Raw genomic sequence first — 26,542 nt, forward strand, 5'->3', positions numbered from 1 at the left:
TCAACCAGTAAAGAGGTAGCAAAAGCCATGGCAAGTGAAACAGCTTTCAGTGGGAAAAAGAAGGGGACAGATTCAACAAAGTGAATGAGCATGCATGCCTGTTGCCCTAAACATGGTGCAAGATGGCCACTCTGTAGTCACAGTGCAGAAGAATTCCTCTGCCTTATATAAAGCCAAATATAGTCAAATGGAATAAATGCACATTCTTCCTCTACATGCTTTTCCAATATTAGGTAACTGGCCCTTCTATAACAGGAATTAGCTATATTTAAATTAATTCCATGACATCAAAGCAATCCATAGTTGCAGGAGGAAAAGAGACTCAGGGGGTTTCTTTTTTACAATCAAAGTTCTCATTTGATTTAAGATTTTTGGGGGACTTCAGGCAATTTCTTCTATACAAATTTGCATATGAAAATAACATCATTTAAAGAACAAAACGTGAGTCTAGTAGCACCTTTAAGACCAACCGACTTTATTCATGGTATAAGCTTTTGTGTACATGCACACTTCCTCAGATACAGTGGAACAGAATTTCCTCAACCCTTTACTTACAGGGTGGAGTAGGGTGGTTGCCAGGAAGGTCCATTTTGGAGTCAACATGTGTAAATACTGGGTGATTATAGCTGAGATTGGATGTGAGAAATATCTGTGATTCTCACATCCAATTTCAGCGATAATCTTCCAGTACCTGTACATCTTGACCCTAAATCTTGACTTCCTGACACAGCGACGCCCCCCCTCCTGCAATAAGTAAAGGGCTGAGGAAATTCTGTTTCATCTGTATCTGAAGAAGTGTGTTTGCATATGAAAACTTATACCGTGAATAAAACTTGGTTGGTCTAAAAGGTGCCACTGGACTCAAAACATTATTCTGCTGTTTCAGACCAACATGGCTACTTCACCTGAAATCTATCACTAAAGGAAAAACACACACACACTTCCCTTATTTTTAGATAGTGTTTGTGGGAACATGCACGCATTATCTTAGAAAAGGCATTCCCTTCTGTGTGAGAGGATGCCTCTTGTAAGAAGATGCCTACCATCAATAGTTTGTAAATTTTTATATTACAAAAAGTAATTGGCAATGTTTAGAACAAACCAACCACTACCCGATTAAAAATTACCATTTTAGTTGATCAAAAGGTTTTAATAGAGTAATCTGAGCAATTTAATTCTGCAGTCCTAATTTTTATATAGATATCCCATCTATTACCATGTCCAAGAAGGCCCAAAGACATGAAGGAATCCCACAGAGAACATCCTGCCCTGAAGTATTTGGAAAACAGTGAAACTTCGCTCCTGCGCTTTCCCTCATTTTTGAATGCAGTCCTCCATGTGGAGAACAGCTGTTCAAAGCCCGATCTCAGACATCAAACGCCATCTCGAACAAACAAACAAATGTACTTGCAGGACTCAGGGAGAAGGTGTAAAATAAATACATAGAACAAGCTGTGCATTTTCTTTCAGCATTACAGCTGCTTCCAAAGATAAACAACAAGTAAATGTCACAAAACATCAATACAGGAGAAATTAACCTGACAAAAGCCGCTCTCCCCCATCCTCCCTCCCCCCCCATTCACGACCAAACAATTTTGCATTTCTGGAGTCCCCATCTAATGATTTTATTTTTCAATTAATTCCTTGACAGAACGCCAGGACTAGTCTCACTTCCGCTCCTGTATTTTATGAATGTTGAGAGAGAGACAGAAAGGCAATGGGGGGTGGGGGTGGGAGAAGTGACAGGAAACATTTTTTTCTTGACATGGCTTCAGCTGAGAATTGGAACCTTGGAAAGAAGGGAAATATGTCATTAAGAGACAGCTGGGCCAGGCTCATTTCAAGAATGAGGTGAAGTTGCAAATTTATTGTATTCGATCATTAAAAAAACAAACCAAAAGTGATGTCTAAATGCGTGCCAGTTCTTGAAATAAAAAATGGTGGCACTTACTCAGGGCCTTTGGGCAGAGCAAAGTAGTTTCAGTGGACCTGGGGGTGCCAAGTGACTTCTGGTAGGTCCAGCATTGGGATTCGGAGCAAAAAGTGCCTATTAAATAAACAGCTTTAAAATATACATATATTTAAATATATATATATTCATTCTTAATTTCTTAGGAATCAACCTGAAAGAAAACAACCAATGAGACAAGTGTTGGGCTGTTTTTCTGAACAGAAGATACAGGTCCCTGCATTTTTTTACCTGTGGGAGGGCCTGTAAGCCTGCCTTTCATACTGGAAAGTTATTTTTTTTTAATAATAACAAACAGGAATAAATATGTCTGAAGGGTGATAGGGGAGACTGAACTCAGATTTGAACATGGACCATCTTTAACATATATTCTATCTTTTATTACAGACAGGGCTTTCTCCCGCCCAGATACACTTCTGGTATTGCAGTGGGGTTGGCTGAGAGAAAAGTGTCTACAGCTTTGGAGCATGAAGAGCTGAAGTGATATGGTCAAGACATGGCAGAGTCATCTACTCTGAAACCTGAAGTGGTATAGACAAGATATGGATACATATAATACAGCATTTAGGCAGGGTGAGGGGGCTCCCTCCCTGGTGATGTGATGATGTCACCTCCTGTATGCACTGAAAGTGACATCAGCACATCCCCAGCATCCATCTGTGACATGCTGATGTCACTTTCAGGCTCACAGGGAGAATGCTGCTGACAGTCCCCATTTTGGCACCATTTCCCCACTTTTGGCCAGCTGAGTGGCAGCTGGGAGCACCAGCTAGGGCAGAGGATGCCCTACCCGCCAGTAGAGGCCCGGCAACCCTAACATCTGACAATGTCCAAGAAGTTGATCTCAAGGCAATCAAGTGTTCAGACAAGTCTCAACTCTCACTACTTCAGTTCTGAGATCAGTCAGAGCAAGAGTACCTTTGTACATATCCCAGTCTACTGTAAAAAAAAAAAAGGAATTCCCACTGCTTTTATCAACTTTTCTTTAGTAACATAGAGTTTTGCTGCATGTGTTCTTTCCTTTTAAAAGTGTTCTTTCCTTCTAAAAGTCAAGAGAGACAGAAACAAGCAGGCATTAACAAAGGGGTGGTGGTAGGGGATCAAGAAAGAAAGAAAAAAGCTGACACACACGCAATTATAACACTCCAGAAGTGAAGATCTAAAGAATCCAATAACGTACAACCAGCAAAAACAGAGGTGGGGGGAGGGAGGACAAAAAAGAAACTCTTTGGTAAAGTTAGCTGACCTAAAAACACACAGTTGGGACCATAATCTGGTGCATATGGGGCTCTGGTCATTTATACATTCAAATGAAGTTTTCTTTAAAGATGGTTTGGAAGCTTTACACTGCACTTCTAAACAAAGTGACACCCCTTCTCTGGACTTAGAAGGGTACAACTCTGTTTAGGACTGTACTGCTAGAGAGCTAATCTGCAGGACAGGCAGGTACCTGTCTGAATCTAATCTTTATCATGAACTCACTCTCGACTAAAGTAGAACAGAAAGGCAGGTCATTCCCTTCCCCTCATGTCTGTGGTGTCATGTGACATCCTGTCATGTGCTTGCAGCCCAGCGGGTTGCAGACTGCTGACTGAGGATAAAGGTGGGTCCCAAGGGAAGAAAGGTTGAAGATCACTGCTTTAGATCACACACTTGTCATATATAGAGCACATTGGCTACACTTGTTGGATCACCATCATGCTAGCTGAATAATGCATCTACAATAGCAATCTTTCTTTTCAGCTCAAACCTTTAATATGGAACTTAAGTTTTCTTTTCTAAAAAATGCAAACATGCTTCTATCTTCTACTTAGGGGAGGGCCTGTGGCTCAGTAAAGAATTCACCTGGCATCTCAAGTTAAATGATAGGATACAGGGCCCCGAGCTCTGACTGCTGGTCAGTGGAGTAGCAGGAGCAGAAAAGCAGTGTTGTGCCAATGACATCACTTCCAGTTACATACCTGGAAGTGACATTATGGCATTGCATTGACACTCTATGAATTTCCTAGACCTCCATGTTTTTACCATAGAGATCTGGGGAAATCTGACAGTGTTGTCACAACACCATGAAGTCATATCTAGGTACATGATTGAAAATGCTGCTGCAATGTCACCCTGCCTGCCCCTCAAAACCTCCCAAAGGGTGCCAGCTAGGTGGCAGATAGTATGGAAGACCTCTATCTGAGACTGGGAAAGTTGTTGCCAGTCTAAGTTGACAATGCTGACTGTGATAGACCAATGGTCTGTTTGTTTGTTTATTTATTTAATTCAATTTTTAGCCTGCCCTTCCCATAGAACAGGTTCAGGGCGGGTTACATCATAAAAACAGTCAACAGTAAAAACGGTAAAAGACCAATTTAAAATATATTAAATCTAAAATTGCAAAAACTAAGATGGCAGATTCCACCTCAGAGATGTGACCTATTGTCCAGGTCCAGCAGATCTTGTAGTGCTGGGATGGAATGAGAGGGGGAGGCCGGTAACAAGTGACGCCCACTACCTCAGCTGAAAGCCTGGTGAAAGAGTTCGCAGGGCCTGGATCTCCAGGGGGAGCTCATTCCACCAGGCAGGGGCCAGGATTGAAAAGGCCCTGGCCCTTGTTGAGGCCAGATGGATGTCTCTGGGGCTGGGTATTACCAAAAGTTGTTGGGTCGCTAATCGTAAGTACCTATGGGGCTCATACAGGGAGAGGCGGTCCCGAAGGTATGCTGGTCCTTGGCCGTATAGGGCTTTATTGGTAAGTACCAACACCTTGAACCAGATCCGGTACTCAGTGGGTAGCCAGTGCAGTTCACGCAGCACAGGATAGATCCGTGCCCGTACAGGCGATGGTCAACATCCGTGCAGCAGCGTTCTGCACCAGCTGGAGTTTCAGCTTCATCTTTTTGTACATTCTCTCTCATTGTCTTGGAGCACAATTACAGTGGATCTACAACTGTTTTAACATATTGTTTCCACTTCAAGAATCATGGGTTTTTCAGAGGTGTCTGGGTAATCTCTAGTGGGATTCTTAGCACCCACATTAAATTACTGCTCCCAGAATTGTGGGAGGTGTGGGGGGAACATTATGATAGTTAACTTAGGATAGTCCTGGAATAGTATTGACCTGCATGCATTCTTTATCCTTCTCTCCCACTTTTTAAAATTAACTCTCTTTATTTCTTCGAGAAATAACTTATCGTGCTCCTGGTAAAATCCATCTTAATTTCAGTTAATTTCATTTGTGAGTCCTGATCCAGTAGATGAAAATCAGTGCCCTAGGCTATACCCGTCTCTCCCATGTGGTTGCAACACTTCAGAAGAAAATCACAGAGGTATAGCAAGCTGTCTTTCAAAGAAATCAGATATTTCCTCTGAACAACTACAGATAACTTTCCAAGGAACCCAAAGGGGTCATGAGAAAGTTTTGAAGTTCTTGCCTTAAATTTGAACAACAAACAACTGTAGAGTTACCAGCCTTTATGCCAGAGTCTGCCCCAAAGATGTAGGAGGAAGTAGAGGAGCTTCAATTTTTAAAGTGTGAGGGTGGGGAGTGCCAGACCTTTCCCCACTCAACTTTCCTGTTGTTTTCCTGCACCCTGTCTTCCAGAGTCACTTTCTCTCAATTGTGCATGAAGAGCTAAAGCAAGCCAAACTAGGAGAAACACACCTGGAGAAGTGGGTATGGGGAGGTAAGTGGCAAGTGAAGGGAATCTTTTTGTGGCAAGTGAAGGGAATCTGGCAAAGCCCCCTTTGCTCTAAAAAGCAAACAAACCCCCAACTTTGCCACCTCTCACTTCTTAGCAGACCCAAGTTTTTAAAAAATCATCCCCAATCTACTTGTGTCACTTCTTCCCTCTTCTGACTCTCACAATCATGAGATGATGCTCTTGAGAATCTCGAATATGCCAGATTCAGACAGTGAAGATGCATCATAAGAAGATGATGATGATTTTGGATTTATATCCCGCCCTATACTCTGAATCTCAGAGTCTCAGAGCGGTCACAATCTCCTCTACCTTCCCCCCCACAACAAACACCCTGTGAGGTAGGTGGGGCTGAGAGTGCTTTTACAGCAGCTGCCCTTTCAAGGACAGCTTCTATGAAAGCTATGGTTGACCCAAGGCCATCTCAGCAGGTGCAAGTGGAGGAGTGGAGAATCAAACCCGGTTCTCCCAGATAAGAGTCCGTGCACTTAACCACACCAAACTGGCTCATAAGGTGTTCTTGGATCATAAGGTGTTCATTCCCAAATTACAGAACTTTTTCCCTCCAGGATATTGAACAAGACCTAACCCAAAGTTTTGGGAAGTGTTGCAAAATCTGCCTTTGCCAGTTTTTTTTGATGCTGACTTGGGCACAAGAATCCTCCGAAGAAGGCAGGAGACCCACTGTGATTTGATGTTGCACATTCCATTTTGGGGGTACTGTATTCCAGTGAATCTATTACTTCATTTTGTTTAACACTTGGGCAGGATTGGTTGGATTTTTTTTAAAGGTAGCAAAATATTTAATTGCATTTGCTTCACTTTTGTTATCTGTCTGCACGGGTGGAGGGGGGAAGCACTTCTGGCCAATTTTGCTTGCGTCTTTTCTGCACGGACACATTAAAATAGCTACCCCGCCATGGCTGCCTACAACCTTGCAAGCTTTCCATTTGCACGCATCCCCCTGTCCGAGAGGCGTTCGCTTCCCCAATCCGAGCCTCTGCCTGGGTTGAAATTTCCCTTCTGTCAGTTTAATTCTTTGATCGATGGGGAAGAGCAGGAAACGCGGCCCTGCGCAGCTGGCCTCCCAAGTTACCCCTGGCAGGAGATCGCCGGCCCTGCTGGCGACGGCTGAGTGAAATGTTTGTGGAGCGCACAGAACACAAGTCAATAGTAATTTAGCTGGATTGGGAGCAAGTACCTCCTCTGCACGAATTGCAGATCCCGAGAGAGGAGGAGGTGTGTGCAGGATATTACTGACTCACTCGGAAATATTTCCAAAACAACCCTCCAAGAAGGGGAAAGGAGGGGGGTGGCTGGGGGAAGAAGAGCTTGCGTCTTGCAAGCGGAAGACTGCAATGCAACGGCAGGTTCACGCTAAATGTCTCGCAAGCAGCAACCCAGCACGTAGCTTGCAAGCAGGGAGAGAGCGAGCTCGGGCCAGGCATGCCAGGCGAGGAGGAGGCAATTGCTCAGCTTGGCAGCGACAAAAAGCAAGTCTAGCTCAAGCTCTGAGAACACCAGCGGAATAAGAACCTGGGTTCAAGTCCTTGCTTGAGGCTGTGGAAGAGGGAACGTCAAAGACACCCTAACTTCCCCTAAATTAATTCTTGTCTGGGTTCCCACCCAGAACCATCCACAGCAGAGCAAAAGGTACATTCAACTGCTTTCTCCAAAATCAAACCGTTGGTTCAGTACTGCCTATCCTAAGTTTCTGTTTCCTGTAGGAACCAGTGGCTGTCTCCATATGTAGTATTCTCCGAGCTATGGGGTCGCCAGGTCCGACTCAAGAAGTATCTGGGGACCTTGGGGGTGGAGCCAGGAGCAAAGGTGTGACAAGCAGGATTGAACTCTGGGAGTTCTGGCCATCACATTTAAAGGGACTGTGCTCCTTTCAAATGTCTTCCCTCCATTTGGAAATAATGGAGGATAGGGACACCTACTTATGGAGCTCATAGAATTGGACTTACTGGTCCAATCTTTTTGAAACCTGGGAGGTGTTTTGAGAAGAGGCACCAGATACTATGCTGAAAATTTGGTACCTCGACCTAAAAAAACAGCCCTCCCCAAAGCCCCAGATATTCGCAGATCAATTCTCCATTACACCCTATGGGAGCCTGTCTCCATAGGGAATAATGGAGTTCCCAGCAGACATCACTTTCTGATAACCCTGAAGCAGGGGGAGGGCCTCTAAACCATTTCCTACTGGTTCTCCATATTTCTTTGATCCCGCCGCGTCTGCGGGGCTCTTAAAGTGCTAGTGCTACTGCTGGTCTTCCACTAAGGTCAATTACAAAGGTTCACCAAACTTACAATGTTGTACCAGTCCCAACTTGAGATAACTCTTCAAGAGAAATAATTTTTGATTCAATGGGAAATTTGAAGTATTTCCAAAACTCATGGGTGGATCATGGTGAGCCTCTGACAGGAATGTCAGCCTTTGATCCTGTTTCTTATGGATCATTTTATCAAGGAAGCATACCACAGTCACCACCATTAAACGGACCTCATTTTTCCAGCACAATTCATGGAGAATGTTCACCGTAAATTGTGCTGCAAAAAATTTGTGAACGTTAGTAGAAAACCGGCAATTGCACCAGCACTAGCACTTTAAGAGTCCCGCAGACTCAGCGGGATCAAGGAAATGTGGAGAACCAGTAGGAAATGGACTTTGGAAATAGAATGAATGTTGTTACTGTTTTAATTACAATTTATGTGTGTTTGAAACTACTAAAAACTTTTGTAATTTTGCAATAGCAAATCAAACCTATAGTGTGAATCTTGTTTGTTATTACTCTGCGGTAATATTGTTGCTTAATTTCCCACTTGGAGACTGGCAAACAAACGTACAGGTTTTCAGTGCAGTGAGAACTATGCCACAGAAGTGGTTAATGTTAGAAACTACAGATTAAAGGGCCTGGAAAATAACAGGGACACCTTCACTTTCTATTTTGGGTGTTAATCTATTTTGGGTGTTGTTCCACCTACTTCCTGCTTTTGTCCACAACTAAACAAAACTCGACAGCACAGACCTTACTGTTCCCCTTCAGTGGGGACCAATATGGGTTTGAAACATCTTCCATGCCTGTCTTGTGGGAGACCCGAAATGCCAAAACTCTAAATTACCCAGATTAGGGCTTGTTTAAATGTGGCCAGTGTGTCTTCTCCTCACTGCTCACTTCCCAGATCCATTATCAGGGTACAGAAATTAAAAGCACAGGTATCATTTTATTGCAACCTAATTCAAGAACTTGTTTTGGTCTGTATTGGCCCTGAGGACGAAGCACAGTTCCTATGCCCCAGTATACTGCTGGCACTTGCCCCAGAAGGACAGTTTGCAGACTGAGACAAGCTTCTAAGCACCAGCCAAGTTGCAGCCTTGGGGGACGGTGGCAGGTTGCTAGCAGCAGAGGCTGCAACCGAGCGCAACGTTCCAAGGTGAGCGGATAAGTGCACGAACCCTCCGTGTGTAGCAGCCGGCTAGCCACAAAGGAACAGGGAGGGGGATAAATGCAAAGCTGAGCATGTAGCCAAATAAAAACCCATTTCCTCCTACCCGAGAGAATAGCAAACAAAGATTTTTAGAGCAGATACCTCCGGCATCATTATGCTCTTTCCAATGAATTCCCAGGCACCGCAGCCGGGAAACTGGACTGAAAGCCACTCTCTACTGTGGCCTGCTGTTTGAAATGCCCTCTGGATAAATAGCACACAGTCAGTGACTTACTCTCTTCCACTTGGCTTTTCTGCCTGCCCTCTTCCCTCTCAAATATATCCCTGGAAGAATGTCCTCTTTTGTTTGACCAAAAATCAAATATACTCCAAACTTTGTGTGGGAAGAAAGGGAAGTAGGGAGAGGAGGAGGAGGAGAAAAGTGGATACAAACAAACATACAAAACTCAAAATGAATAAAGAGGATGGATTTCTCAGCTTTCTATTACCTTTCAAATTCTCCTTTCATCCAAAGAGTTTGGTGTGTGTGTGTGTTGAATATTGAGTTTTCCACACCTTTACTTTTCCTTAATAACAACCCTGTAATAATAGGTTAGACTGATACTTCATGACTGCTCGAAGGTCATTCAGCGAGTTCCCTGGTTGAGGTCACTAAATAGTCTTGGATCAGCCATTTTCTCTCAGGAAAAGTAGGCTGCTGTGGGAATAAAAACAGTGGGAAGAAGAAGAGGAGGAGGAAGAGGAGATTGGATTTACACCCCACCCTTCACTCAGAGTCTCGGAGCAGCTTACAATCTCCTTTCCCTTCCTTGCCCCACAACAGGCACCCTGTGAGGTATGTGGGGCTGAGAGGTCTTTTGAGAGACCTCTCTTGAGAGAACAGCTTGAGAGAACAGCTCTGAGACAACCAGCAGCTACATGTGGAGAAGTGGGGAATCAAACTCAGTTCTCCCAGATTAGAGTCCATGCTCTTAACCACTACACCAAACTGGCTCTGAGGAAGACCACACATGATGCCTAAATCTTGCTGGTCAGCTTCTTGGCAAAGGTGGGAAAGGGGATGCAGGACTAGATGGGCTGTGGGTCTGATCAAGGAGGTCTTGTGTTTCTGTTGGGAAACAAGGTGTCCTGCAGTCAACCCAGAATCTCAGCTGTGAGATGCCTATGTTCCTCGCAGTAACGAGAGGAGGTGGTGGTGGAAGTAGGAGCATGAGGGAGGGAATCCTGCCAAGCACTTTCTTTTCTCACCCTCTTGCTTCTGCTGGGAAAACACCTCCTAACTGAGTACCTGATACAGGAGACATGACTTCCCTCTGCCTTGGACAAATGGCTGTAGGACACTTTGTTCTCCAACTGAAGGAGGAGGAACTGGCAGTGACTGAGCAGTCAGCCAATGGCTGTCACATATATCGGCACTGGATTCACTGATATACTTCAGGCACATGTACATTAAAGAGAGAATGTTCATAGTGTCATGAGGTCCTGTTTTTACATGTGGCTAATGGCACACAGAGAACAATCTACTGCAAAAGCAGTTCTGGTTCATTTCAAAGGCAAAGGGGAGTGTTGTTCAGTTGGCATTTGTGTTAGTCCCAGAAGGAAAAGCTGAGACTGAAAAGCATCCCAACTTGTGATTCATACTTGCTCTACCAAACTACACTCCTGTTCCTTTACTGTACAGTCAATTTGTGCAGATGGCTGAGGCTGATGCATTATATGATATATTCAGGAAGTCTGAATGTAGCTTCTCCAAAATGGTGAGGTGATGAAAAGATGACAATGGGGAACTGAATATACAAGCTTGCCTGGTCAGGGAAAGAATCAGACTATGGGATTGTTTTAAATTCAGCAGGGTCTACTCTGACTGGCAGTGGCTCCCCAAGATCTTTGCCAGCCTTGCCATCTGAGATCAGTTGCTGAAGCTGCTTCCAGTGTTTTTGCCCTTAGCCAGTAATAGCACCTCTAATGTTAAAGGTGAAAAGTCCTGCTTTCCACACCAGGATGGTTAGGGTTTGATTTCTGTTTTTCTTCTTCACAAATTCAAGCAATTCTTTATCATATAGCACACTCTGGTGTGTTTTCTTCTTTTAAAAACTGCTTTTAGGCAATGGGGTCGTGCCATGATCACTGTCCAGGGGTGCAGACAGACAGAGGGGCTAGTCCCAAGTATCGCAGTCTAGTTCAGAGATCATTTACCAGAATAAAGGAAGGCTGACTCCATAGGGTCATCCAACAGGCAAATTCTAGCATTCTGAAGTCATTCACAAACAAGTTTGAGGCAAGTCCATAAGTCAGAGCCAAGAGTCAGTCCAAAGGTCATAGGAGCAAGGCAGAGTCCAGTGGCTGCAGAGTCAGGTATTGTTGCTTCCATGTGTAACAGCCTTTCTGAACTGGTTTTTATAGCCCTATACTGAAGGATCATGACTGCAGCCAGTAGTTTGAGAGTAATTCTGCAGTTACTCATCTTTGCGAGCAGTTGGCATTGGGCCAGGAGGTGTGCACTTTGTTGTCTCTCCTGTAGCTCTAATCTTAGCACCTGTCTGCAACCATCTAAGGGTGATACTGGAGGGCTAGAAATGGCCAACTGAGATTGATCTGCTGAAATGGGGCTGGAGGGTGTTGGTGGCTCTGCACCAGCTGTTGGCTGTGAACCCTGACAGGCCTGCAGTTCCTCTTCCTGCTTGCTGACTTTTGCTGATTCAGGCATGGCTACATTAGGGTCCGCTTTTCCTGAAGAGTCCTTTTCTCCCAAAGGGCTATTGCTGAGCTCTGATTGACCCACAACAATCATAATTGCTCCACATATTCTGATTTTTACTCATTTTGGCTTTAAAATGCAAGACAACATAATTGTGTACAGGCCAGTGCATAATTGTGCATAGGCCAGAGAAAGATCTGTATTGCTTATGGGAGCAGAAGCCATGGTCAGTTGTGTATGTGTAGTTTGCATCTGAATGTGAATGTTGCTAGTTTGCAAGTATTGCTTTCAATAAATATTTCACTGCCCTTTGAATGTACATTTGGAGTAATTAGTTGCACATAAACAACATACATATGCATGACTAGAGCTGGATTGAGGCATAAATGGAAGCAATTGTTTTCAATGAGCATTCCTTGTGTAAGTATCATTACACAGTGTAGAGGAAAAAAATACAGGAATTCTAAGGCAATGCCTGATAGGCCACACAGTAACACCTACCTGAAGCACAAAAACTTCCTGAGAGATTTCTTCACATGAGTGCTGTCAAACATGGCCATGGAAAAAATGAATGCTAAGATAGTCTATAGACACTCTGGCATTTGCACCAATTGTTTGAGTAGACAGATGAAGCCACTCAAAACTGCCGATCAGTACAAACACAACGCAAGTATGCCAAACAACACAGGGAAAATTTAACATCACCAAATTATCACAGGATTTGGCAGGCAGATCCTTGAGTTAGGAAGCAGTAGATCTAATACACCAAACACATGCAACAGATATTAACAAACGTGCTCCTCATGTGAAACTCCCATCTAGACGGTTAGCACGTCTAGATGGGAGTTTTAATTTATTTTTTCCTTAAATTGCCTAGTGGGAGGGGAGAGATGAGCCAAAGGAAGCACATTGATCTGTCTCTTACTCCCTGAAGGAGGCTTGGGGTGAACCTTACACTAATATTTGCCAACCAGTACGTTTGCACTTGTCAATGCTTGTCAATAGCTGCACAAAACAGCAGTTTCTGTCTTCAGATATATCAACGCTGGGCCTCTGATCCAAAGCCACCATCTTATTCTCAACCCAGTGCTCCTCAAAGGAGCTCTTCTCCTCTTACTAGATAAACACATTCCTGTTCTGGGCCCAGAGAGACAGTTCAAGGTGTCTGTGATCTTTACTGCATATCCCACCAAACTGATCAGACATCCCTACAGTTATCAAAGATTTCAGGTTTTCACAGCTGGTAACATCATTAGAGTTAGTAGAATCTTTCGGGATCAAGTGCCGTGTTCTACTGGAGAAAGTTTTCCTTCCAGACGTTTCGTTCTCAGCTGCGGAGAACATCCTCAGTGGCGTTGCAGCCGGAGCAGGCACTCAGACCTTCTTGGCTGCTGTGCATTGAGTGGGTAACTCCCCCCACTACTAACCCTAATCCCTACAGTTATCTTGCTCTTGCCTCCCATTTATTTTGCAATGACCCAACTGTGATTTCTCACAGGCTTGCCAGGCAACAAAGGGAAATAATAAAGAGCTCCCCCCCCCCCCCCCAAACCTGAAACCACCCCTTCCCTGAACACAGTGTCACCTCTCTTCCTTCAAATCTTATATATACATTTTTCCTGCGATGCCTTTTAGGTCAGCCTTCAGCCCTTCACTCCAAATTGAAAATAAGCCTACCTGTGCTAATTGCACACCATCCCTAGTTAGCTTTCACTCTATTCTCTCTGTTGTATCCCCATAGCACTGGTGATTAGAATGCAAGCTCCTCATGGTAGGATTCTGTAATTCTTACACAGCTAACAGTGGAACCCTATGCAGAGTTAATACCAGTCTAAATTAATTGGAGCCAATAAGCTTAAAAAGGAGTAACTCTTGCCTGTGGTACAATGATGGCCCCATAAAAAACCCCCATCATCCCAAGGGATCACATGTGTAAATATGCGGATGAGAAGATGGCTGGTCTAGTCTCTTCTAGCCAGCATGGAAGACTGGATCTACATTCGGGCAGCCATGAGGGGCAACATCATTCAATAAACTAAGGTTTGTGGATTCAGATATCAAAACAAACCTCAATTAATACAAATGGTAGTTTTCAAATCAGCTACTTGCAGCCAGTTTGAGCTGAACAACAAACTCTAGTTTGTCAGACCATCTTGCATTCTGAGATTACAACAAACCTGGTTGATCAAACCATGGTTTAAGCAGTATATCTGAATACAAACTTGCTGTTTACATAACATCATTTTTCAGTGGTCCTTTCAGTGCCTGGGTTTGGAATCATTATGTCTAAAATGAGTATATTACTGCCTTCTACTAACTGCCAGGGACTCCCTGACCCAGGAAATTCACAGGATAGTAAATCTTTTTGTAGAGCAACAAAAAGCAGGGACAAGGTTGGGTAAGAAAGACTGTCTCTGGGTTGGCTAGGCCTGGTATATATCAGCAGACTGGCCTTCTGACCCTGCTGAAATTCTACCTTCAGCTCAAACAAGAAATCTGTTCCCAAATCAGCCACAGACAGCTGGCTGGGGGAAAAATCCACCCCAACGTTTTTGTTTGGGTACAGTTTTCCACTCCTCCAACTTGGACCAGATAATTAATTCTTTGTAGCATACAGGATCATCTCTTGGAAAGAGCTGTACAAAATGCCTGCTCATCTTTGCTACATAAAATTACAACTTCTCAGGGAGTTTCAGCAAAACTTAAGACTACATCATGTCTAAAAACACCACAAACGTTTTTCGAGGAACACTTTTAAAATGGCTGGTGTTAAGCAGGAGATGGGTCATTTTAGTTGAATTTTTTCAAAACAGCATTTATCAAATGTGTTTTGAATATCCAAAACTTTTAACAGAAATGACCTCTGTAGATCCTTACAACTGTGAAAGTTGGGTCAGTGAGGCTTTGGCGTCCCGCCTCGTCCGGGGCCCCCGCTCCTTGAGCGGCCATTGCCTTGGGGTCCCGCCTCTGGGCGGCCCGGAGGTCTCAGAGGAAGGTGCTGGGCCAGGTTACTGCACCCTGTTGCCCTTCGCTGGTCATGCTTGCTACGCCTGCGCTCATTCCGTTTCTCTCTCTCTCTGCTTGAGTGCAACGTAGCAGGCCTTTGTACTACACCTTGGGTCATCATTGACTTCCTCCCGGCCACCCTTCCTCCCCTTTTATTGCCCTCCCTGTTGCCCTCCCTGGGCGTTGTGCAGCAGGCTCTGTGGGCCTGCTGTGGCTCGGGCTGCTGCTCCCCCTTCCTGGTCAGTTGGGGGAGCCCTGGAGAAGGCCAGACATCATGGTGCCTGAGCCTGCGGTCGGGCTCGCTGGGGGAAGCAGCAGCTCCTGGCTGTGTCATCTTCACAGGGTTGGACCTCGCCCCGGTTTTCTGGAGTGCGGCGGTGGCCGTAGTGGCGATGGGCGGCTTCTCCCCCTTCCCCCCAGGTAGGCGGGGGCGGATTCAGGAGTGGGTTGGGGGTGGTGCGCTGCTCTGGGGTCCGTGGCTCGGGGGTCTCGCGCTGGCCCGGGGCAGCGGTGGCAGCAGCAGTCCCGGCGTGGCACAACCAGAACAGAGGCTGAGAAGTATTTTGCCTGCTCCAAGGCTACATTGCAAATTCATGACTGAGATGAGATTTGAATCACAGACTTCCCAACAGAAGCCAAAATCCCCAGCCCTAGAGACATCCGGCTGTCCTCAACCAGGGCCAGGGCTTTTTCAGTCCTGGCCTCAACCTAGTTGACCTCTCTGCTAAGTAGCATCAGGGCCCTGAGCGACCTTATACAATTCCACAGGGCCTGTAAGGGAGAGATGTTCCTCCAGGCTTTTGGTGGAGGGCAGCGACAGTTTACATTCTGGCTGGCACCCTCTCTCATGCTTGTTCCCATAGATTAACTTAACACCATAGATTAATTTAATGCCCCACTCCCACGAAGCATCCTCAGGCCGGAAATGGGAAGAAACACAATTAATGTATTAATATGAATTGTTTTTATAGTTTTAATGCTTTTTAATGCCGTAAATCACCTACAGCCCTACAATAGCAGGGATTAGGCAATTCATAAGTATAATGAAATAAATAAAACAATAAATAAAATTAACTTCTAGCAATCCTAGGACTACACATGGGGCAAAAAAGAAAAAAAGTACGTCTCTAAATAACGATACAACACACAGTCACTGATATAAGCTACATTACCATGAAAATGCTCAGCAGTTTTCCGTCTCAGGGTCTCCACTGTTTCCTCTGCGTCAGCCCATTCCAAAACCAGCCTCCTGCCGTACAAATGGGTACTGTGGCACAGGGCATTGAAAGCTCTCTGTGGAGAGATGGATAGAAACATTGAATGTACAATCAACATGTCTGACTTGTTTGAAAACTTTTGCTATTCCCCGACCTATTATCTGCCTCAAACATACAGGTCAAGCAACCCCTTCTGTGACTCTCTGAGCATTCCAGTCCAAGACCATGGGCTCCTGGGTAGCCTCAGCCTGAAGGGACAGCATCTATCACTGAATGGAGCCACATGGTGGGCCTCTCTACAGCAGTGATTGCTTACCTGGTGCCCAAAGGAGATTTTCCTAACACTGATCCATGTGTCTGAGGAAAGTGGATATGGCCCATTCCTAGCTGTCCCTGCCCAGATAAACTTCCTCCTACCTCACCCTATTGCTAATCAACTGGGCAGTGAGGCCATTTTGCTGCTGCCCAGCTGATGGAAGTGCCTACTGTTCTCTTTCTCAATCCCAAAGGTGTCCAGAGGCTCAACAAAACTGAGGACCTCCTGCTCTACAAGACTTATCTCTGGTGACATTCTTCTCTCACAATCAGCCTTGCAGAAATATGTACACAGCAGTTCAAACTTGTAATGGAAGGGTGTGAGGTAAGAAAGGCATAGCTAGAGATGGAAGAAAAGGAACTAGGAACTGAAAGTGGGTTAGGGGACAGTTTGGATTATGCATTGTCCAGAGACAGCAGAGTCTACAACAGGGGTGGTCAAACTGCAGCTTGAGTCAGGAGCCACATGTGGCTCTTTCACACATATTGTGTGGCTCTCTAAGCCTCCACTGCTGGCTTGGAGAACACATTTAAAGTTGCTTTCTTTCCACCTCTCCATCCCCCCATCTTTCTTCCTTCCTTCCTGCTCTAAAACATCTGACATTCATGTCTTGTGGCTCTCAAACATTTGACATTTATTCTATGTGGCTCTTGAGTTAAGTAAGTTTGGCCACCCCTGGTCAACACATTTCCAAGCATAAACTGAGGCCTAGCTCTCTCATATGTGGTCAACCTGTGTCTCTCTGTGGCTCACATGATTGAATCCTCACCCATACAAAATGAATGAGAACTAGATAAGAAAACAATCTGATTTGTGTGAACCATCATCCCACAGGCACACTGATGTTCAGTGGTCAAGTACTTATGGGACGTCATTTTCTAGGCAACAAGACAGCCATCAACTTTTTGCTGTTTCTACCTATTTGGATAGCAGTTTCAATGTGCCAAGCAGCCACAATCATGATTGCACTTGTTTTAACATCATCCTATAGTGGTACATCATTGTTGTATATCTATTATAAAGAACTGAGCCCAAGGGATGCCAAGTTCTCCAGGATCATGTAATGACCCTACAGAGACTGAAACATGGTGTTTGAGTCATGGTACCTCAAGAATCCTGTTGCACATTCTCCTATTGCTGAAAACCCCCCTCAATATAGCAGACACGGGAGGGAAGGGAAGGATCTTCTCAGTAGCAGTGCTACAGCTCTGGACTGCCCTCCCAAGAGAAGCTTGCCTGGCCTCATCAGTTTTGGCTTTCCATAGCATACTCTGTAAACATTGCTTATGCCTTTGGCCTGTAAATCCTGTTGGACTCTGTTGGCTGAAAATAATGCTGCTTTTATGGACATTAGTGCTGATGTTGCTGTATTTAGATTTGCTGGCTTCTCTTTTATCTTTATCACTCTATGAACTGGGTTGTCATTTTTTTTTTTAAAAATATTATACTAAGGCTGCTTTCACACACATTGGATAAAGCACTTCCAATGCATATTAGCAATAGTTTGCAACTAGATTTTCCTGTGTTGATCAGGAAAATCCAGCTGCAAATGATTGTTAAATGCATTGAAAGTACATTATCCAACATATGTGAATGTAGCCTATGTATATAAATTGTACAATTGTTTTGTTTCTACTGTTTTGGAACCCGCTCTGAGGATCCATACTAGGAATGGAGGCAGGGTAGGATTTGTAATAAACAAATGAATGTTAGGCAAAAAGCGATAAAAAGGCAATTAACAGTTCTTTCCCCAATAGGCCAAACCCTGATGTTTCAGAGAAGGCATAAGGATCTACCTTAGGTGGAACACATGGTTTATACTCCCCCAAATGAAACTGTGTAGCCAGCAGGCACCACACATATTTCTCCATACTCTCAAGCACAATGAAGACTGCAAACCTACACACACTTACCTCGGAAGATGTCCATTCATTCATTGAATTGAATTTTTGACTGCCCTTCCTGAAAGTCAGGCCCAGGGTGGATTACAGCAAGTTGTAGTTTACAAACAGAATAAAACCAAAAGACAAGATGGCGTCAAATCCTGGTGGTGCTGCTATCTTGCAGGGAGGAGTGAAAGCAGAAGTGGAAGTGTCAAGATGAAGCCGTAGCTACCCTCAGCCAAAAACCCGGTGAAACAACTCTGCCTTACAGTCCCTGCAGAATGGTAACAAGTTCTGCAGGGTCGGATGGAATTTGGCAGAGTTCCAACAGTTTGGGGCCATGGCAGAAAAGGCCCTGTCTGAGGACAACTGGATATCTCTCAGGCCAGGGACTGCCAGTAGATGTTGATCACCAGAGTGCAAGGCTCTCTTGGGGGTCTAGGAGGAGGCACTGTTAGACATAGTGGAGCTCGTATCTGAAAATATGTGTATAGAATTGCCCTATAACTTTCCTACGACAATACAGTCTGAAACTAATTTATCTGCTATTCAACCTTGCCCCTCGAAAATGAACTGTTTTTCACTCCTTATGCAAATACAAAGACCCCCTCCCTTGCATTCTTTGCCGTCATTGGAGAGAAACCTCAGAAGTCCACCCCCTTTTGTGCATTCTTCTTTCTCGATCCTATCCCTCAAAGAACAGGAAGAAATATTCTGTTGTGTTATATTTGTTTCTCCTAAAGGTTGTGACTCCTCACATTTCTGCAACACAGGCTGGTTTTATTTTGCTTCCACTTGCTGCTGATGTTTTCTTTCTTTTCTTAAAAAAAAAAAGGACTGTTTTCACATTAAATGTTACCCAATTAGCAGAGCAACGTGTTGGCTTAAATAAACATTGCTGGGGGAGGGGGGGAGGAGAAGAGGGAAAAGGAGGAGTCAGCTGTAGGGAGTTGTGATGGCTGTTTATGTTGGCAGAAATAGCAATTCCAGCCCTGGCAAGCAACTGCGGCTCTAATTGCAGGTTCTCATTTGCTAATTTGTACTTTTTAATTTCTCACTTCCCAGCATCATATGAGGGAGGGGGGAAGAGTACAGAGAGAAGGGAAGGGAAAGAGAGAGAATATATAGGAGAATGAATTGTGTGTGCCTGTCTGTAAGTGCATGCGCCACAACAGCTGGGTGCCACCAGATTCTTGAGGTCTCACCCAGGCAGAGTGTTGTGTCAGAGTCAAAACGACCAACTGTCACTCATTCTTCTGTAGCCTCAGGGATAGATTACAGTACTGTTGTCTGAGTGCCAGTCTGTGCTTTATGCTTGCTAGTGAGACTGGCATCCCCGTGGTACATGTATGCATCACAAAACACACACACACACGGGTGATAACATTTAGAACTCACCGTGCCAGTTTCCCTGCCCCTGATCTATGTCAGTGCAGAGCTGGAGAAATCCATGACATGCAGGCCCCCAGATCATGATATGGCTGACTGAGTGGGAAAGGTACACTGGGAATTCTGATGTTTGTGACCTCTAGAATGGCTGAGTCGGCTCGCCCAAAAGTGACCGAAAACTCTGGCAAATGCAGCGGCCTGCTTCCTGACAGAGGTGGGATGCCTGGAGCATATTCCATGCACCCAGTGCATAATTAACTTTAGGAAATTCACTTATGTAAGATAGGATGATAGCCAGCGGCTGCAACACCTTTAAAAAGGATTACACCCATTTGTGGAGGCTAGATCTAGCTGTAGCTATTCGCTGCCTGATTGAGTGAAATGGCTAAATAGCTGCATTATCTGAAATGGCATACTTCCAAGTACCAGTCATTGCTGGAGGAAGGGGGCTCTGATTCTTACCCCTTCCATTTTACCATCATGACAACCCCTTGAGGTATTTAAGGTTGAGACTGAATGCATAGCTGAAGCAAGCTCAGGGAGTGTCATAGGAATCTGAGTGGGGATTGGACCAATTTGCACAGTCTGACTCTGAGATTCTAACACTATACCACTCTCTCTGTGTTAAGCGCCATCTTGTTATGGCTTACGGCGACCCTATGAACTAATGTCCTCCAAAATGTCCTATCATTAACAGCCTTTCTCAGGTCTTGCTTCCATGATTGAGTCAATCCATCTCATCTTGGGTCTTCCTCTTTTCCTGCTGCCTTCAACTTTACCTAGCACAGGAGTGTCAAGCTCATTTGTTATGAGGGCCGGATCTGATATAAATGAGACCTTGTTGGGCTGGGCCGTGTCGAGCTAGGCCATGTGTATACCTATTTAATATTAGGTAGCAGAGATATAAATTTATAAACACAATTAAATATATTTTTTAAAAAAAACCTTAATAATAATAAATTTTATTTATATCCCGCCCTCCCCGCCAAAGCAGGCTCAGGGCGGCTAAAACGTTAGCACTCCGTCTTAAAGGTGCTTTCTTTGTATTTCTCCTATGGGATCCAGGGAATGTGGCAAAGGAAGCTATGGCTCTTTCCTTCCTTCCCCAGGGGACTGGGAGGGTGGAGCCTCAGCCAACAGAAGGAAGAGAGGTTTGGCTCAGTAGCTCTGCTGTGCGATTGAGAGAGCCTGGAAAAACAATCTCTGCCCTCCCCCCTTCCTCCCCAAGGGAAGAGGCTCAGCCAATGGAAAGAAAACAGAGGCTTTGCTCTGCAGTTCCTGTCTAATTGAGCAAGTCTTGCAAAGCAAGCTGTGATGCAGAAGGAAGCAAGAGAGAGGTAGAATGAAGCAGATGATAGCCAGCTGCTCGGGGGCCTGATCTGGCCCCCGGGCCATATGTTTGACACCCCCAACCCAGCATGATTGTCTTTTCCAGTGACTTCTTCTTATAATCAAAGTACAATAGCCTTGGTTTAGCCATTTTAGCTTCTAGTTGCTTTGTGCTTGATTTGATCTAGAACCTATTTATTTGACTTATTTGACAGATCATGGTATCTGTAAAATTTTCCTTCAGCACTATATTTCAAAAGAATCTACTTTGTTCCTGTCAGCTTTCTTAATTGTCCAACTTTCATGCCTATACATGGTCATGGGGAATACTACTGCATGAATTAACCTGATCTTGGTCACCAGAAACACATCTTTACACTTAAGGATCTTTCCTAGCTCTTTTATGGCTCCCTTTCCCTTTCCCAGTCTCAATCTCCTTCTGGTTTCTGGGCTGCAGTCTCCCTTTTGGTTGATGATGGAGCCAAGAAACAGAAAATCTTGAACAATTTCAACCTCTTCATTGTTAGCCTTACAATTGCGTAATTCCCCAGTCGTCGGCTTGATGTTCAGCAGCTGTAGTTCTGCTTTGGCACTTTCTGCTTTAACCTTTAGCAGGAGTCGTTTCAAGTCTCTGGCCCATGGTATATCCCTTGCCCTAAAATTTCATTCTTTAATCTGTGTGTATGATATGGGGGTGGGGAGTGTTACACTACACCCTGTGCAAGTCCCTGTCTTGAATTCCTCTTATCCATTTTATAAAGTGTGCATACACGATAAAACAACAGAATGTGCGAATCTGCCTTCAGTGCAGATGTGCAGACAAGCCTCACATGAGCAGCAAGCCAACAATAGCTATATATTGTGGACCTGACAATTCCCCATATCCCCTTAGGAGCCTTTCTAGCTGTGCACATCCTTGTGGGCTCATAGAGGCAGAGGGAGAGTGGGGGGGGGGGAGTGTCAGAGAGCCGTCTGGGTTCCAGAGTGGTGGACGCCATAGATCAAAAAAGCAGGCCACCGGGATCACCTCCCAGGGGACCTACAGCTCAGCAGATCTAAATGCTCTTAATTTGGGGGACAGGGCCACTCTGCCTCTTCGTTCCCTCTTGCCCTATTAAACACTCGGCCGAAGAGCCCACAGGCAAAACCATTAGTGGGATACAAAAGGCCGACAACATTAGGCTGTTGATAGATTTCCCATCCCTCCTAAAAACAAAGACCCATCACAGCTCCCAGTTGAGGAAATTCTCCATAGTGCCAGCTGGGCTCTTGTAAGCGGGCCGCACTTCATTCCTGCCTGAACGGGTGATTTCTCGTTTTGAGACCAGCTGAATTTTTAATGCCATACGATACCATCAACTGCTTTGGGGGTTCACACCAATGAGTTAGTGCTAGTGTAAAGAGAAGAAGCTTTGAGGGGGGGGGACTGATGCAAAAACCCCTTCTTATATGTCATGCCTGTGCACAGTTGCACATTGAAACCACAGTGTCTGGAAGAGGTGGGTGCACCCTTAGAACCTCCCTCTTGTGTCTGTAATTATGCAGGAGAGAGATCTTGGGGACAAAATAGAAACCTCGTGGCAAAAGACAACTCAAGGAGCTGTGATAGTAAATAAGGGAAGGGGGAATCAAAAAGGGAAAGAAAAAAGTGATCCCAGTTTTGCAGGGAGAAACCAAGAAGAACAGCACCCCCTAATGGACAATAAAAGCAACATAAGCCAAAATATTTATTGGCACATTTTTAAACTGCCCTTCCTCTACATGGAGTTGTTCAGTATGTACGAGTCTTCCCACCTCCATTTTATCCTTCCAACAACCCTGTGAGGTATGTCACACTGAGAAAAAAAAAACAAGATCAACCAATATCACCCACTGAGCTTCATGAGTGGGGACTTGAAATTGGGTCTCAGTTTGTTAACCTAACTACTAGATCTCAAAAGGAAAACGAAATCAAGGTGGAGGAAGGGATATGAACACAATGAACAAATGTACTGCAAACACTAGCTAAGGTTCTGTCAACATCACCATTGGTAACACCCCCCCCCCCCACAAATGTACAAATACTGCTGCAAATACAAGAATACAATGGTTAAGAGCAGGTTAAATACTGCAGATGACCCATATGCAGCAGTCCAGTTTCCAGCAGCTGCACAGATCACTGCTCAATGGGAAGCTGATCAAACCTAATTCATGCGGTCTTCATCATGAGCATACATACCTAAGCTAAACCCCAGCAGCCAGGAGACTGAAGAAAAAAGGAAACCAAAAGAATCTGCCAAGTATATGAAAGTATCTGCAGCTGTGGAATATTGTCTTGGACAGGTCAGGGGTATTGATAACATCATGAACAGCCCAGAGTGTGTCCCAATAAATATCTTGTTGGGAGAGTTTCTCTCAGTACTGAAGGTGAAGGCCCTTGTTATATTTTTTCCAGTTTTCAACCTCAGTCATGCTTCTCCATTTACTTTCCCAGTTCCCAGTTTTTGCTTTATCAAAGTGACACCCATCACTTGGGAGGGAAGAGGAGAAGTCGCCATGGGTGAGTCCAGAGTTATAACTCTGCAAATGTCATCCCTTGCCCAGTCTTGCCTTGGTGCTTTCTGCTGTGCTACCAGACTGAAATTCTTGGAGGAAGGGGAAGGATAAGATGTAGTCTGGAATAGGCCAAAGACTGCCCTTGAGATTGTGCTTTAGGAGCACCCCCCCCCCCCCTTGTCTTTTAGAGATCATAATTTGCCTTGTTGGATTTTTTTTTTAAACTTCTCCGCTGGCTGTTGGTTTTATTTCTGATTTTAACTCTGTTGTGTGCTCTTTTTAATATATATATATATGTTTCACGGTTTTATTGGCTTTGGGTTGTTTACTGCTTTTCAATGCTGCATTAACTACCTTTTTATTTTTACTTTATGCTGCACTGGACCCCAAGGGAAAACAAAATGAAGGCGGAGGGAGTTTTGTACTTTTAACTTTGCTGTAAGCTCTCTAGAGCAGGGGTAGCCAACAGTAGCTCTCCAGATGTTTTTTTGCCTACAACTCCCATCAGCCCCAGCCAGCATGGCCAATGGTTGGGGTTGATGGGAGTTGTAGGCAAAAAAAAAACATCTGGAGAGCTACCGTTGGCCATCCCTGCTCTAGAGTGCTATTTTATTAGCAGAAGGGTAAGGATTTTTTTTTAAAAAATAAATACTCATTTCAGGCATTTTCTTCTTCCAGATCCCTCTCTAACCAGCAAGAGGAGCTACATAGGTGGGAGAGGAACAGGAAGAGACTTAGCCCTTTGCATGCCTTCATTCCAGTTTCAATTCCATGGTTTTCTAATACAATATTCAGGGGTATTCCAACACCCTTCTGGCATTGGTTCTCTCTCCCATTGCCTCCTTCCAAATATTCATTGCTCTCATTCTCTGTTTCCCATCCTCCCCAAAGTGCACTTCTTTTTTTCTCCATAGGACAAATGCTAGCCAGTCTCTTATTTTGAAAAAAGAGGTATATTCCAAACTCTCTCAGGGCTGTACCTTACAGACACATAAATGTGCACACGCACCCCCCCCCCCTCAACCAGCCAATTAAACCAGTCAATAATAATGTTCTCATGTACATGAAACCTACTTCATTCTTGGGTTTCATCTCTTGCAGTGTGATCCTAAACAGAGTTACACTCCTTGGCTTAGAAGGAGGTAACTGTGGTAAAGACAGAATGCCAGGTGCTCTCAAGGATGACAAAATGTTGGCAGAATGGGATGAATACAGGGATCTGGTTTTCTGCTTTCCTGAACCAATTGGCGGCGGCGGGAGGGTGGGGGGTACAATTTTCCTCAACCATTAGAGTGTCACTTTACCTTCTTCACTCCCTCTCTCCCCATCCTTCTCCATTCTTCTTCAGGAATCTCAGGTTCTCCCAATCCCTTTCCATCTGATGTTGCCTGTAATCCCTCCAGGTATACATTGTAGGCCTCAAACAGTTGTGATGTAGACAGTCCTGATCAGGCCCATAGAAGGCACATGGGGCCTGGCCCCTTGACAGGTTTTTGGGGGCCCTCGCCCCCATCCCAGGTCCTTTCCCTCTCTCTCCTGAACAATTTAAATCATGCATGAGGAGTGGTGGATGCTCCTGCAAGCCCCTCTCAAGTGATTTAAATCACACGAGAGGGAGACAGACAGCCCCCAACTCTCCAGCTTCCTACTCTCACACCACCTCTCTCTTTTGGCACTCTCATGGCCCCTAGCTATGGGGTTGGTCCTGAGTAGAGCTCCCTAATGTTTTCTTTTCTTTTGAATATCAAGCCCATGGAACCCTGACCAGAACTAAATATGAATGTATTTATTTTAGATCTCGTGAGCTCCCTCAAGCAAGTCTCTTGACAGGCACCATATACATGTTCCATAATAAATAAATAAATAAATGCCAAGCCATGTAAAGGTGACGGCATTCAGGAAAAAAGCCCTGTAGAAATAAACTGTTGCTTTCAGTATCCTGTGGCAATCCCTTGCAGACCAATTTAATGCTGAAGTCTGGGACTGAAGGAATTGTTTTTACCTTAGCATCCTGCTTCGTAAGGAAGTCCACAAATCCAAAGCCACGATGACTTCCAGTCCCAACCATCTTCTTCGGTAGACGAACAGTCTTCAGCTCTCCAAAGGTACTGAGGGAAAAAAGGGGGTAGATAGAAGGCCACGTTAAAAAATAATGGCTGCGTCTTTTTAATAATCTACTTCCAGAACTGCAAAATCTGCATTACAAATGTCCCTTGTCTAAAACTCTCCACTCTGTGGAGAAATGAGAGAGATTCTCTCCTTAAATGCTACAGGTTCTGTCTAATTCTTTGGAGGGGCGGGTTACACACATTATGGGCCCTGATATGGTTGGTGTCTCATTGAAGGCAAGTGCTGTGCCTGTTGATGGGGAAAGGGGTCGGGGGTCAGCAGCAGTAACCTCTCAAGCCTTAAAGAGAGTGGTGATCATGTGAAGGGCAGCTGGATCATGCCTTGTGCTTTTTTTAGACAAACACCTAAATATAGAGTGTACAGAGGAGTCAAAATGTGTTTGGAGGCATTAACTACCCACGTGAATGCTCCTCAAGGTGTCCAAATTGGATGCAGCTTCCTGATAAGAACAACCTCAGTGGCAAAACCAGGGCCTGTTGCCAAGCAAGATGCTGCCAGCCTTTAGACTCCATCAACAATTTCTTTCAGTGACCCATGGAGAATCTGCCCTTTCTCCAGAGCTCTCCAGGTGCTTGCAGGCTGACCCACGTTCCTTCCCCACATTGCACACACAGGAAAGATCCTGCTGAGATTGATGCCCCAGATTATTCCATTCAGGAGGACAATTAATGAATGCAAACGATTACACTGCACAAGATCACTACAATGCCGCACATCTAGATTGCTTGCATTTTATGTTGGTCATTCACCACGATAGTATAGTGGAAGATACTGGTGACGTTACATTTCCAAAATAACATTGTAAATATTCAGAGTGGTAAAAGGAAAGGTTTTAGCTCCTCTTTCAATGCATGCTTTATTCAACCATTCAAGAAAATACAACAGTATCCATCTGCCAGACCTTTAGAATACAGGAGGGGGGATGTAAAAA

At 44.6% G+C, this 26,542-nt stretch overlaps 1 protein-coding gene across 1 annotated transcript in view; it reads right to left on the reverse strand.

Moving 5' to 3' along the window:
* Positions 1 to 26,542, reverse strand: part of RBM19 (RNA binding motif protein 19) — a 131,794-nt gene that overhangs the window by 21,088 nt on the left and 84,164 nt on the right. Inside the window, exons 22-23 of the mRNA XM_060249411.1 lie at positions 25,484 to 25,589; positions 15,985 to 16,105 (exon numbers count right to left, since the gene is read on the reverse strand). Coding sequence (XP_060105394.1) covers positions 15,985 to 16,105; positions 25,484 to 25,589 — 227 coding nt within the window. The remainder of the gene's footprint in view (positions 1 to 15,984; positions 16,106 to 25,483; positions 25,590 to 26,542) is intronic.

This window comes from Heteronotia binoei, chromosome 11 (genome assembly GCF_032191835.1).
Source record: "Heteronotia binoei isolate CCM8104 ecotype False Entrance Well chromosome 11, APGP_CSIRO_Hbin_v1, whole genome shotgun sequence".
Classification (NCBI taxonomy): Eukaryota; Metazoa; Chordata; class Lepidosauria; order Squamata; family Gekkonidae; genus Heteronotia; species Heteronotia binoei.